At 45.0% G+C, this 14,877-nt stretch overlaps 1 protein-coding gene across 13 annotated transcripts in view; it reads left to right on the plus strand.

The window, feature by feature from the left end:
* mef2cb (myocyte enhancer factor 2cb) overlaps nucleotides 1-14,877 on the plus strand; it is a 66,484-nt gene that overhangs the window by 21,316 nt on the left and 30,291 nt on the right. For all 13 annotated transcript variants that reach the window (XM_030060243.1, XM_030060246.1, XM_030060241.1 and 10 more), the window contains exons 2-3: nucleotides 2,946-3,211; nucleotides 12,985-13,188. In XM_030060243.1, the coding sequence (XP_029916103.1) occupies nucleotides 3,158-3,211; nucleotides 12,985-13,188 (258 nt within the window). In that variant the 5' untranslated portion in view covers nucleotides 2,946-3,157. The remainder of the gene's footprint in view (nucleotides 1-2,945; nucleotides 3,212-12,984; nucleotides 13,189-14,877) is intronic.

The raw sequence follows: 14,877 nt of genomic DNA on the forward strand, positions 1-14,877 counted from the left end.
CTGATGCTCCTGCGTCCCCGTCTCCGCCACAAGTGAAGGAGAGGAGGGAAGGATGAAAGGGAGGAAGGAGGGATAGATCAAGGGAAAGGAGAGGGAAGAGCGCCCGATGAGGAGGTGGGCACTCTGTTCTTAGCCAGGAGCGAGTTGCCTGGCACTCATATGGGACGGGGGCGGGTGTGAGGAAAAAGGGGGGGGTGGGAGGGGTAGGGAGGGAGCGATGGGTGGGGGGTTGGAGGGAACTCACGTTGTTGTGTAGGAGGAGGTAGAGGAGGCAAGAGAGTAAGAAGTGGGGAAGGGAGGTGGGGGAGCATCGACACGGGGCTAAGCGGCAGCAGAACCTCACCTCGGGGAGTGTTGGCTGGCGCTAGGAGCCAAAGCAGGGATTAAATGTTCAGGACACGGGCTTAGTCTTAGTGTTAATGTTACGTAAGGCCTAAGGTGTTGCCCCAGCGGGTGTTGACATTGAGAGGTTCAGCTCAGCTCAGCGGGGCTTGTGGGAGGAACGAGGGGGAGGTGGGAGGCCAGGAGGCAGGGATCACAGAGGTAACGCCTCCTTGTTTGGAGTGACGCCTGGGTTTGGTAGCGCTGAGGAGGAGACTGGGAGGAGGTGATGCTGTCAGCTTATGATTGAGGTATGCCGGGTTGATTGATATCCTTGTCTGGCTGTCCTGTGCCAAGCGCCTTAGTGTTGGCTTGTTGTAATCCTAGTTTGTCTGACAACATCCTTCTTCCTTTTTTTTCCCGTCTTCTACAGGGCAGCTCTTTGTTTTTCTGTCTGTAGATGGGTGTGTTTGTGCAGTGCAATGCTAAAATGTTTTGGATGGCCTCTCAAAAGCTGCCACAGAGTTATTTTAGATGTTGTTATTATTATGATGGTGCAGTCCGGCTGTTGTTCTCACAGCCAAAGGATGGGTTTATGTTTGTTTCTCCTTTTTTTTTTTTTTTTTTTTTTTTGCGCCGTGAGTGGGTGTATTCCAAGCCATCAACCCAGGATTTTTTTTCTCTTTTATTGTTATGCATTTAACATTATCCCAACCTTACTATCATTTCACAAAGAGTTCGAATTTATTTAGCGCGCTGGATGTGTTAAGTGTGTGGGGTTTTGTTTGTTTGTTTGTTTTAAACAGGGCACCTTAGGATATGTCGAAAATAATGCAATGCCATTTTTAAAAATAAAATGCAAAACATTTAATTTGTAATTCACAGTAAACTCCCATGGTTGACATCAGCATTCATAAGTAACTAAGTAACTCTCATGATACCCATAATAGTGATGCTCTTCGAACAGGTAAATTGTGTTTTCTGTTGCAAATAAAATGATAATGTGTGCACTGTAAGTCAGGCTCTGGCCCGCCACTAAGTACCACCGTATCCCAGGATGTTCCTATTACGCACTTTCATTATCAATGTCCTCCCCTGTAGCACAAAGAGGTCAAGTGCGTAACAATGTGCTGTGTTCACTATAGGGGTTTAGAGCTTTCTTGTGCTTTCTCATGCATGTTACTCAATAAATACATGGATTCAGGTTAGGGGAAGATAAAAAATAAAAAAAAAAAAAAAGGAAAGAAGGGGGAGGGAAGTGCATTACATCGTGCGTGTGTGAGAGTGTGCAAGAGAGAAACAGAGGGAGAGAGAGCTAGAGAGTGTGAGAGAGAGAGAGAGTGGGAGACTGACATGTCTTTTGGTGAAGCGGTGTCGTCTTCCACATCAATGTCTGATGCTTGTGCTGCCAGGTGCCGGAAATCTGGTTCAGAAAGGAGAGAAGAGAGAAGAAGGGGAAAGTAGAGAAAAAAAGGCAGGGTAGATGGAGGATTTTTTTTTAATGTGACGGCGCTGACAGCTCCCCTGCATTGCACTGAGCTTAAATAATGGGATGCTCATTTGCATAACGAGGGACGTTATCACCTCTACTGTCAAAAGAAAACACAACAACAGTTCTTCTGCTCCTCCCTGAGATAGATTGGGTTGGCCTACTTTAGCACTCTGGAGAGATGCACTAGAGCTCTGGCTTAGCCAAGCTCACACATGAACACGCACACACACACACACACACACACACACACACACACACACACACACACACACACAAAGTCACTCGCTCGCACAAACTTTTTGGAGCGCAGCTTGCTTCCTTGCACATGCAGTCCAGCTCAGCAGCCACTGGTCTCAACTCCTCAAACACAGGTACACATACACACATACAAATGTAGACACACACACACACATACACACACACACACAGACACACACTCATCGACATACAATATATCCAGCTGGTTCAAGTCCTGACTAACAAGTTCGTGTTGGAATTTTGTGTTTGATTTCTGGCTGTAAGAAACATCCTTTTACCATGTTTCAAAAGATCACTCTCAGCCCGAATTTTTTTTTTTTTTTGGCTGTTGGCTTTGTTTTTCCAGAACGTGGCAAGACTACGCTAGGTTTTACATCTGTATTCTAGCCTACAACTCACATCTGCCATTTCGGAGATGAGCCGCGGATCGAGTAGAAAAAGCTGCGTCTGGCAGTTCCACTGTCAATACAGTGCTGTTTCGTGGGAAGAAACAAAATGTATTTCTCAGTCTGGAGGTAATGTTACAGTGTTGGTGATTAGAGCGTTTAAGTTAGCGGCACTTCCAAAACACTGTCAAACTCTCTGTGAACGAGGCGAGATCCTGACAGCGCTGTCTCCTCTCATAGTCGGTGCCTGGGAAAAAAAAAAAAGCAAAACCTGATTTGCATGATATCGACAGTGAAAAACACAGCGGTTCTCACAACATTGTTGACAGATTCTTTGTCTTTCTTCACCCTCCCTTGTGGCTGCCATGATGCCACTTTTATTATTTTTTCTCTCAGTATTTTGCCATATTTCATTTCGCTTAATGCCTTTCCTCTCACCCATCCCACCCCTCCCACCCCCCTCCCCCCTTTTTCTTTCTTTCTTGCAGGTACGGATGCTGGAATCTTTGAATTGATTGGTGCAAACAGAGAGAAGATAAAAAAGCCAGATAAAGGAAAAGCAGAAGAGAAAACAGAAGCCGAAGAAGAGAAAGACAAAGGAAGAGGAGAGAGAGAGAGACAGAGAGAGAGAAAGAGAGAGAGAGAGAGAAGAAAACATAAAGTTCTTTAGGAAGAGGAGAGAAAGAAAGAGACGGGGACGATGGGGAGGAAAAAGATTCAGATCACGCGGATTATGGATGAACGCAACAGACAGGTAAGTCCCTCGGGGATGGGAGGATGGATGAGTATAAGGGTGGAGGAGAGGAGGGGTGGAGGAGGGAGGAAGGAGAAACACCCTGCACCCCACATAGCCTTCAACAATGAAGGTCTTCTGGGAGTCTGGGCAATATGTGAATAGGGGAACAGAGAGGTGTACGCGGTGATAGCACAGTTATTGCTTTGGGTAGAAGGGATACGTCAGCTTATAATGGCAGGGTTGTTTCCCTTAAATCTAACAAACCAATCTGAGGGCAGCAGGAGGCTTTTTGGCCCAAAGGGATTTGCATGAGAACATTTGCCACTCTCAAATTCTGCATATCATTGCCCATCCTGTGGACTGCGGCCTACACACAACTGTAGCACCCTTCACACACCCAACCTCTCACACCATGCCACCCACTTTAGCTCATTGGCAGTGGAATATTACCGTGCGGAGGGGGAGGGGCGGGGTTAACACAGGAGGGGCAGGGTGGAAGAAAACACAAACAAACAACCAAACAGAGATGGGATGGTCCAAAGTGGCACGTAGCTGGAGCCGCTACCGGGCTGGAATGGGCCAACAGGGTGGAGATGAGGGAGGGCCTGACAGACAAACACTGGGACAGTATTTTTCTTGAGCTGAAGCAGAAACAGTAGGACTGCTGTAGTTTTCCTCTGTGCTCCAGGACAGATACTGATGCCCCGGCTCAGGTATCAAACCTAGTGATACATGATAATTAGGAAAATAAATCAATAAATAAAGCAAAAATAATGGAATTCTTGCATGGGGCATTTTGCAAACAGCTGGCATTACTTGGGCTGCGACTGGAGAGAAAAATGATAAGTTGTGCACAACAAGACTCAGGCAGACACTCTTGTCTGTGGCAGGAAATAGATATAGACAGAGCTCTCTTGCTGCCCTCGAGGCCCACAATCGATCACTTCCTGTGGCACAAGTGACCACTGACACTCTGTCAGCTTCCTGGCAGCCCAATTGGATCCATACGCTGTTAACGTGGCCCCTGGATCACAGGTCATACACACACACACACACACGCACACACACATACACATACCTCATTTGAACACAGGCCCGTCTTAATACCATATCGTCTCACATCTACAGTGATGTTCCCTAAAACTTTTCCAATGTGCAGACTGTTTCCTCTTACAAAGTGACACCAAGTGATTCTACGAATTGATTGGCCAACACTGGGCGAGGGAGCGAAGTGGATTGTGGCTGCTATCGTGACTGATTGCCACGAGGGTGACTGCATGAATTGCAGAGGCGTATGACAGCTCAACCTTGCAGCACTCATGTCGCTGACTGTGATACACAGCGTGCTTACCTCGGTAACAGGTTGTAAGGGAAGTCGCAGCTGAAGTTACAAAGAGGAGAGGGTGAGAAAGAAATACATAGAAAGGGAGGTGGTGGGGGGTATAAAGAAGAAGAAGCAGATATGGTGTGTGTGAATATGTGCCTGTGTATGCTTGTTTGTGTATTTGTTATTGAACGAGAGACAGGCGGGCAGACAGAGAGAGAGACAGAGAGCGAGAGAGAGGAGGAGGTCACAGAGTTTCAGATGAGGAGGGAAGCTATCGTGTTGCACCAGCGCCCACACTTCCTCCCCACTGTTATCTCAGCCCTTCTCTCTCATCCCACCTTAGACTGGGCTCGCCAGTCGCACCAGGCACTCCGGCTCCTGAGGATAAGGAGGGAGAGAGGGAGACAGGAAGGACACCTGAGGGGAATCGATGCCTGAGATATCCGGGCTTTACTTACAGGGGAGAGGAGGAGGGAGCAGAGGAGAGAGAGACAAGAGGAAGAGTTCAGGGAAAGGAGAATCGATATATCACTGGATTTTGTTGTTTTTGCCCTCTGAAATAATAGATTAGGCATTTACTTGATCTTTGTTTGGTGTTGTGTTGTTTGTATTTGAATAATGAATGGCTCAACCCTGCTGATATGATATCATCGGTCACATGTGGAAAATTTCATCACATGCTCTGTGGAGCAGATGGCATTCAGACAGTGTCATTCAACTTGAGGCCTAAAGGAATGACATCACCTCGTTTGGGGATTGTAGAGGCGGATATCACAAGACAGGGACAGACAGAGAAACTTTTTTTTTTTTTTTTTTTTTTTTTTTTTTTTTTTGGGGTGGTTGTTGTTGTCCTTCAGCTTTTATTTTGTTGAAACGGAAGCCCTGGCTTTTGCATATTTTCACTTCCTTTTTGAGGAAATGTCCCAGTGCCAAAGTCAAATAAACAGTAGAGGACTTTGTATAGCATTGCCTTCAACCTCACATTCTTGGCATATTTTTACTGATTTACGTTAATAAAGCTCAAAACTTAACAATTTTTTTGCCATCTTCTCAAAGTTCTTCTGTTCAGCTGATGAATACTATTTGTATTATCTGTGCATGGAATATGGCAATTTCTGAAGATATGAATATGAAAACAGTTTCAGAACACATGTGGTCAAAACATGGTACAAGGACAATATTCTTGCAACCATTCCTAGAGAGCTCCATCCAGCTATTATCAAAGCCTTTCTATTCTTCTTATTCCTACCTGTCTGCATACTCTTCTCCTCCATCCTGCAGCCCTCCACTGAGTGGCACCATTCTGTGGGGCTGTCAACGCTACCTTGCCACCCACAGGGCTCCGCTGCCCCACTCAACCCACCCTTCACCCCCCCTCCTCTGCCCTCCCTGCGGCAGTAGCATCATAGTGGGCACACGGCCTGGCTCTCTCTGGGCGGCCACTTTGGGCTGCCACCCCCAGGCCCCGAAACACTTCCCCAGAGCAGGGGCAGAAGGGCCAGGCCTCCCTGGCGTTGACTGGCTGCCCGGAGCTCTGGACAGTGGGCAGCAGTGTGTGAGCCCTGGCTCCAAGCCCCCCAACCACTCAGACCCTCTCCCAGCCTCGGGCACATGAAAGAGCCCCCTGTGCCATAAACGCACGGGCTGCAGACAGAGAGCAGACTCTCTCGCCCAAGCTTTGACACACACACACATGCGCACAGATAGGCGCATAGACACAAGCACACAAGCACACACGCAAGAGCATACACATGTACATTATATATGCACAGGTGAGCGCGCACACACATGCACGCACATACAGGACAGACAGATTCCAGACATAGACGCTCAAACAGATTATATACTCAGACACATACTTAGATGGTGCATATGGTGTCTTGTTTATGCAGCGTAGACAAATACATGGTTGTAAACACATGTACACATGAAAACACATCTATCTCTCTGGAGTCAGGCATCTTGGGGTCCGACTAATTTACTGCAATTGGCTCTAATGAGTGTTACCTCTCCAGCCAGTACACGCAGTGGGCTTAATTTAGGATGACTGTGTGTGTGTTTGTGTGTGCGTGCATGTGTGTGCATATCCCTGTGAGAGAGGGTTGGATGCAGGGGTTCCAGAGGGGAAGGGCCCCAGGGCTAAAGGTCAAACATAGATCAGGTCATCAGTCACAGGAAGTAAAGCGGCACAACTCCCCCAGCCTCCCTAAACAACATTCACTCACACACACACATGCTTGGCAGGGAGAAGATAAAAAAAGGATTTTCATGTCTTTACCTCTTCCTGTATATATTTCCTATCCCTCATCAAGTCAGCTGCAGCGTTGCAGCTTAAATAAGGGGTCTTTTTGTCTCTACGACAAAGCAGTCTTCCCTCCAATCAACAGCATCGGGGTGAGAAAACGCGTGAATGAAATTAACAGCAGGAAAATAATGAGGCCCACAGGGTAGCTCGTCACCCCTGCACCCCTTCTCTAATTCCCTGTTTCCCACCTTCTCCCGTCTTTTTCTTTTTTACTGCCGTGAGCAGCACTCCTCTGTGTCATATGTTCAGCACTGTGAGACCTCACCTGAAAAGGGCTCACTAAGCTCTCACCTTCTCCCCGCTTCATTCTCTCTCTCTCTCTCTCTCTCTCTCTCTCTCTCTCTCTCTTTTGTCTCTTCTTAACTTCTTTCTTGTTCAGTTTCTCTTTCAAATGCTTTTCGGCTCATTTTGCTCTCTTACCTCACTCTATAATGTTTTTTTTTTTTTTCTCGCTACACGCTGAAGGTGATGCTGATGCTTTGACTACAGCTTCCCTTTATTTCTCGTCTTTGTCCACTACAGTACACAGTGTAAGTCTTAGTGCCACGACAAATGTTAATCCACCTCATATGTATGAAAACAAAGTTATTTTTGCCATTCTGGCCACTAACTCTGGTGTTGCAAAGCAACATCAGCTTTTTTTTCATTTGGTGGATATATCACTTTCCACTTGTGGTTTTTCAGCATAAACAGGAACATACAGAGCGGGAGCATACCCAGGCATTACAGTGCTCTACTGTAGTGTAATCACTAGCTCCAAGTAGAGGAAAAATCAAAACTACCATGTATTTTAAGACACCTATGACTTGAAATGACACAGTTAAAACAGCACTCATTCAGCTCTCTAGGTTCGCTTTCAGTCACATTAATCAGTCAGTTTGGACTGTAACAATGAACAGAGAAATGCGTGCAGCATTTGGAGATGGCTGCCTCTTGGTCCTACTGTACAATAAGGGCACACTGAAACAGGATGATAAGTGGGGTTTTGAGGGGAGAGAAGAGCATAGCATATATTAGAGGTGGAACAAAGCTTCTTTTGTCGTAATGCCCCTCTTAACAGCTTCTTTGGCTGTGAGGCAGAGTTCAGGCGCAGGTCTTGGGCTCCTCTACTTATTCCTTTTGCGTAAGCCCATCTCTTCCTGCTTTGGCCTCCGACAATGGGATGAGTGTTTGTCTCAAGACAAATTGTGCTGCTCAGTAGCTGACTGGCGTGTGTGTGCGTGCGTGCGTGCGTTCGTGTGTGTATGTGTGTATTCATGTGTCCATGTTTGGTTTGCTAACCAGCAGTTCTTGGTGCCTGTCTCTCCGCTCCTCCTCTTCCTCCACCTCCTCCTCCCCCCAGGGAAGCACAGGCAGGCAGGAGGTGGGAAGCAGAAGCGAAGCCATTGTGAAGGGGAAGCCACTGGCCTCTTCCTGTTATGAGAGGAAATGCATACAAATGTGCTTCCTGTGCGTCCGCCCCCTCTCTCTCCTCCCTCCCTCCTCCTCTCCCCCTCCCTCTCTCTCCCCTCTCACCCATGTGGTGGAGAATCAGCCGCTGTCCTCTCTTTCCTCTGGTCCCTCTGTTTATCCCAAGCATTTTTCTTGATTTTTTTTTTTTGCGCCTGAGGAGGTGTGACATACCAATTGTTTAGAGCTGATCCCGATAAACATGTTTGTGCTTTGAGTCTATCTTGCATGTGTTTATGGGAAGAATGTGCATGTTGGGAAATCACGGTTCCAGCCTCTAACCACCTCACATGAACACACCCCTGCTCTAAGAAACTGTCCTGCAAGCATGCAACAACACGGCCAGTTTGGGTGTCAAACGTCCCATTATACCATGGTTTAGCTTAAAGTCTTGTCTCTCAGCATGGCGGAAAATGCGACAACAAAAATCTCATGTTTGTATATGTATATATGTGTGTTTGCGTGTGTGTGTGTGTGTGTGTGTCTGTGCCTGTGAGCTTCAAGATAGGTTTCACACCCTGGTTCCCAATTTACTGAAGTGAAAAGATACAGTTGGGTTCACACTCACACACTTACCAGGGTTTTTACACTGATCTCCTCCACCAGCAGACATAGCGGTAAAGGTGTTGTACCAGTCATGCTCTGTTATTAGCGCACTGGTGTGTCTAACAGCACCCACTGACCAAGGAAACAAAGATTACACCCACACCAAGAAACGGGTGGTTTTACAATGGGTTTTATGGTTCGACACCAAAAACAAGGACATCGTTTTGAGAAAAAAAATATTTTAAGTTCAACATTCAACAGTCGGCATGAACTCTTAAAAATTATAAATTGTAGTTGTATAACTGCAATTACATGACACTTCAGTCCCCTTATGTGAAAACCTTAAAAACAATGACACAACAGAGTAAAGTTTTTATTGTTTTGCCATAATAGGCCATAAGGTCATTATCAACTGGACACTGTCTCATATATAGTTGAGCTTTTTCTACCAAGAAAGACATTTAGGCCTGGCATTGTAAGGCCTCTTTGTCAATGATAATAAATAATAACAAACTTTATTTATAGAGCACCTAATAATTAATACTATTATTAATTCATATTAAGATGAAAAAAGCCAGGCAAATTAAAAATGAGCAAGATTAAAACAAGTGCAAACAGAAAAAAAAACAGTAAAATTAGCAATACATGTCTGTAGATCATTTGCACTGCTCATGTCATGTGCTGTCATGCGGACATGGGTAGACTATAGAGCAGTGGCTGAATAAATATAGGTCCACAGTGCTATATAGGTCCAGACTGCTGCTTTACCAAAGTTGTGAACTGAGAGAGCTGTTTTGAGCTTGCACAGTAAAGGCCTGTGGTGACATCATCAGCGGCAATGTCGAAGGGCTAAATGGGTCACATGACGGCATCATGTGAGACAGCGAAGTCACGACAGAGTTACCTCAAGCAGTGAAACCGCTCCGGTGAATATTAAAATTGCATAGCCGAGATACAGATTTTCAGACAAATTAGCACATCCGACAAGATGCTTGCACCAGCGCTTACAGACAAGATAGTATTTACGAGCCAACTCCGTGTTTCTCTTGAATGTGTTTGACCAAATGTTTGTGCCCAAGCATGTGTGCAGTGTGTGTGTTTATGGGTGTAAGTGCACGGTGTTGTTAGTACATGTGATTGTGAGGTAGCGGGTTGTATGTGTCAGAGTAAGGTGTGGGGGTGGGGTGTGATGCTTATGTGGGTGTTATTGTTTGGTCAGTTTAGGCATTTCATAATCACATTCATTCTCTTCCTGTGGTGTTGTTAAAGTCAGCCTATGTGTGAATTACAATATGTGGGAATGCTTGTGCGGCTCCTCATTTAAAGTGGAGGAATCAGGACAACTTTGACTGGAGAAGCAGGGAGTGCGTGTCTGTATACATGTTTACAAGTACTCAACGCGTCTGATATTTTCTCTCTCTCTCTCTTTGTCTCTCTCTCACTCTGTCTGTGACAGAGAAAGAGACGGAGCTTGCTGCCTTACCCCGCTGCGTTTGTGTGTTTGCGTGTGCGTCTGTCTGTGTGGGCGTTCGCCACTGGTCCGGTAATCTGTGGGCGATCAGAGACAGCAGAGCCAGCATGAAGGCCTCCCCTTGGAGACTTATAGCTGTACACCCAGAGGACGCACAACCAGCACGCCATGTGTGCCACGTGCCACCTTTTGAAACATTAATGGCCCCAGTAGAATGAGTGAGTGAGTGAGTGAGTGATAACAGAGCTGGGCTGGCGGCTAGCTGTGTCCTGTGTCTGCCCCTGATGCCCCGAGCATCCAAACTCCTCTGAAGACCCGCCTGGCTCCTGGGGAAGACAACACTCCACATGCCCTGCTCCTGAATTTCCTGCTTTGACCTTATGTCCTATTAATCCTGTCATCATGTGTACTCTGTCATATGAGGGCCTCGCTGTAGCTCTGCTGTTATAGTCTGGCATGGCAGACGCCTTTAGGGCGCTTACGTTTCAATTTTGGGTACAGCTTAGAGTGGGCTGGATATGACAATTAATCTTATTGTCACAAGCTGCCTTTTGATCTCAAGGCATAAGAATGAGGGTTGTTTTTTTCCCATATTCCAGTATGACTGTGTAAATGTCAGCATGGTATTTAGAGCCCAGGGGAGCTTTTTCTCCTTATGTCGTCGGCGAGTCAGATGAGCGTTTGCAACCGAGCTATAGAACCTGACGTGACACACACCGTTTTGCAGTTTGTCAGGAGTTAGAAACGTGGACCGTGTCTCCGGTTTCATCCCCTGTTGTCTGTAGCCGTTGCTTGCCATCCGATAGGGCGCTCGCTATTGGCTTAGTGACATCATTGGCAAACTTTCGAGGAGAAGCCGGGGCAGGGAATGGTGGTTCATCTAAGGTTTACTCACTCTGAGAGAGAGAGGGAGCGAGAGAGAGAGAGAGAGAAATGGGATGGGATGGGATAGGATGGGTTGGGGGTGGGGGATAGTTTGATATTCAGTTTCTCTAGTGCATCCTGGGAGATATCATTTCAGGAAATCCAAAACTATCTATCAATATCCATTCAACCCTATCTCCTCTTTCAGGCCTCAACGCTGTACAGCAGCAGAGGAGCTCAGAGAGAATCTGAAGGGCAATGCGTGATGGACTTACACTATTGATATATTCATTTATCTTTTCAGTGATATGTTGACCCAGAGATCAGTGCTTGAAATACTTGTGTAAATCTCTACTAAATGTTGAAATGTACACTAGTCGTCCACTTTACAGCTGTTATATTCAGATCGCGTTTAACTGAGCGTTGTCGGGAGGTTTTGTATTTTTTTTTTTTTTTTTTTTTTTTTTTGGCCCATTTAGGCGTCTGGAGAGAATAGACAAAGATCCAGTTAATCAACAAACTGAGATCATTAGCTACCAGCTGGGCACAGTTCTGGCAATATCTTCTCGCTGTAAAAAGCATCCTCGGTAAAAAAATAAATAAATAAAAAATCTCTAAAGCGAATACACAGAGTCAGAGAAGTAAATAAAAATGGAAAAAAAAAGGAAATGTCAATGAAAACGCAAAGTTGATCAGAGAGGGAGGCTGGCAGTGATGTGTTTTCTCATTTTCCCACAGAGCCAAAGAGCTCGCATGTAACGCTTGGAAAAGAAACCAGGTGCAGCTCACTGGAATTAACTCACTTTCACTGCTCTAGTTTTGATCCAAACAATAGAGGAATAGAGGATGTTCTATTTTGACAGTGTGGGTACATGTACGCCGGTGTTATTAAAGGCACTGGGCAAGGTGTTGGGCCTCACACAAACATGCATGCATGCACGTAGAAGTTCACACACACACACAGAGATAGAAAGACAAAGAAAAGGAGAGAGGCCCCCATCAGAGAAGACATTTTTTGTGGTTTAAGTTCAAGAGCATTTTCAGTGTTGAGTGCTTACAGTCAGGGAAACCACTGTTATTTATATCAGTGTTTTGTTATTCGCTCTGAGAGGTGGTTAATTGGTCGGTACAACAAATGAACAGTGGGTATTAATGTGACCATGGGAAAACGGTATGTCTCAGCTATTTTTTTTTTCTCAGATAAAAATAGTCACAGCTACGTGTATGTCTGTATGAGAGAGGGAGTGCAAGTGAGAGATCACACTCAGATCATAAGAAAGGGACAATTAGAAGTCACATATGTTCCATAATGAACTGCAGCATGCTTTGATGTACAAGCAATAACCGATCTGCTTTACCGTTATCTCTCTGAGGCAGATTATTTTCAGTTCCTTAAATGCATACCCAGCTTCTTTTTTTCTTCTTTCCTGGTATAGTAGATGGACTGTTCCAGTAACCTTTCAGTCACAGGGTGTTGAACCAACAGCAGGCCTCGCTTTTCAGACATTTTTTTTTTTTTAATGCCGTTTCCCTACAAATTCTTGATTCACAAGCAGAAAAAGTTCTGTTTGTGTCATACGCCTTCTTTGTCACGATTACAGAGAAAACAGGCTTATAATGAAGTATGCATTTGTCATAATAAAGCACTGTGAGTTAGAAAAGAAGCAATGTTGATAAGATTTTAAGGTTGTTGCTAAAAGATTCCTGTCAACTATGTGACCAAAGGAAAAGTCTCATTAGTAAAAAAAAAAAAAATGTTCACCAAGAAAATTATTATCTCTCCTCTTTTTTTTCTTAATCATCTTCTTTCTTTATCCCTGTCTCCTTAGGTGACATTTACAAAGCGAAAGTTTGGCCTGATGAAGAAGGCGTATGAGCTAAGCGTGCTGTGTGACTGTGAGATTGCCCTGATCATCTTCAACAGCACCAACAAGCTGTTCCAGTATGCCAGCACAGACATGGACAAGGTCCTGCTTAAATACACCGAGTACAACGAGCCCCACGAGAGCAGGACCAACTCGGACATTGTGGAGGTAAGTTATAGTAATAGACGCACGCACTAATGCAGTACATGCACACCCGCGCACAAGCACAGTGCATGCGCACACACACATGCACGGGAACGCACATCAAATCAAAGGGAATACACCTGCACACTCATGCAAACACACACAGAAATATGCAGACAGACAGATGTGCACAGTGTTTTTGACTCATTCAGCAACCCTCACTTCTCTCTTTGGGTATTTACACCCGACACAATGTGAGAGATAGTTGCCGCACTAGTTTTCCTGCTTTCCCCAGGGGCTCAGAGCCAATATCAGTCACTCTTGCACTGCAAAAACTCTCCATCTTAACAAGTCATTTAGACTCATATTCAGTCTTAAAATCGTGTTTTTCTTAAAACAAGCGGAAAAAAAAATCTGCCAGCAGGAAGTGATAATCCTACTTATTTCCGATGCAAATCATCTTATTTCCAGAAATTTCCCGATGCTAGCAGGCTGATTTGCCTTATTCTGCCTTGTTTCAACATATTTATACGTGTTCACAGTAAAATTCCTGAAAGAAGTGTAACTGCATTGGAAACAAGTGGGATTATCTCATCCCCCTGGCAAATATTTTAACTTGTTTTGAGAAAAACAAGACTTTAAGACTGAATATGATTCTAAACGACTTATGGGGCCTTTATGCGGTGTGTAAAGGTATTTAAGGCTTATGTCATGTTGATAGTGGCAGTAGGTCAAGAAGTAAACCTTGCATCATTGTTGCTGTTGGTGCATTGGCATCATAGGAGGACAAAGTAACATCTCGATGATAGGATTGATTAATGGTTCAAAATCACTGAGGATAGGATAAGAAACCTAAATAAAATTATAATCCGCATGTTGTTATTAATCACAACACAGATTGCTCATTTAAAATTGCCTCTGTGTCTTGCTTGTACATTGTGCCTTCATAGAGATATCGTCAATTCGGCCCCTGCAGGCTGTCCCTTGTGACTTGTAGCTGTTGGCTCCTGGCCTCGCTGTCTTGTTGCCATCGGTGTTTCTCTTAGAGTAGCATGTTGATCTGAGTTGCTTTGGACACACATGTCATAAGCCCTGCTCAAGGCGACGTTAACCAGTGCTGTCAGGCCAGCCAGTAGGCAGGTAGCTAAAGCAGGTGCTGATGCCGAACGGACACCCTCAAGGATCCTTAAGCTCTCAACGTGACGCCGTTATGCAACAGTTACTATGGAGATCTGACAAACCTGGTGGGCCACACACACAGACATACATGCATGCATAGGTTATCCTTCTCCCTAACACACACACAAACACACGCACAAATACACACTCACACCATGTTCACTGATAAGATGTAAAGATGTTTTTTTTCCCTCAGAACTCACTGGGAAACATGCGCACATTAACATTACAGGACTTGTCATGTCAAGGTCGGTTACAGTGTATTTAAAAGCATCTGATTTCACTTAAGTCAGAGATTTAATAAAAACACCATAAATGAAATGAATACACCCCACCACCATGCAAACCTAACAGTGTTATCCATGCTTTGTTGCTGTCATTATTTCCTTCACTCCATAACCATTTCCATTTTGGTGCAGTCAAATGTGCCGTGTGTTAATGCACGGTAGCAAAAACATCAAGTGATATAGCACTGATTGTAAAGCTAACCCTGATGATCAAAACAAAGTGAACGCAGGGTAGGTGCATTATCAT

Source organism: Myripristis murdjan, chromosome 9 (assembly GCF_902150065.1).
Source record: "Myripristis murdjan chromosome 9, fMyrMur1.1, whole genome shotgun sequence".
Taxonomy (NCBI): domain Eukaryota; kingdom Metazoa; phylum Chordata; class Actinopteri; order Holocentriformes; family Holocentridae; genus Myripristis; species Myripristis murdjan.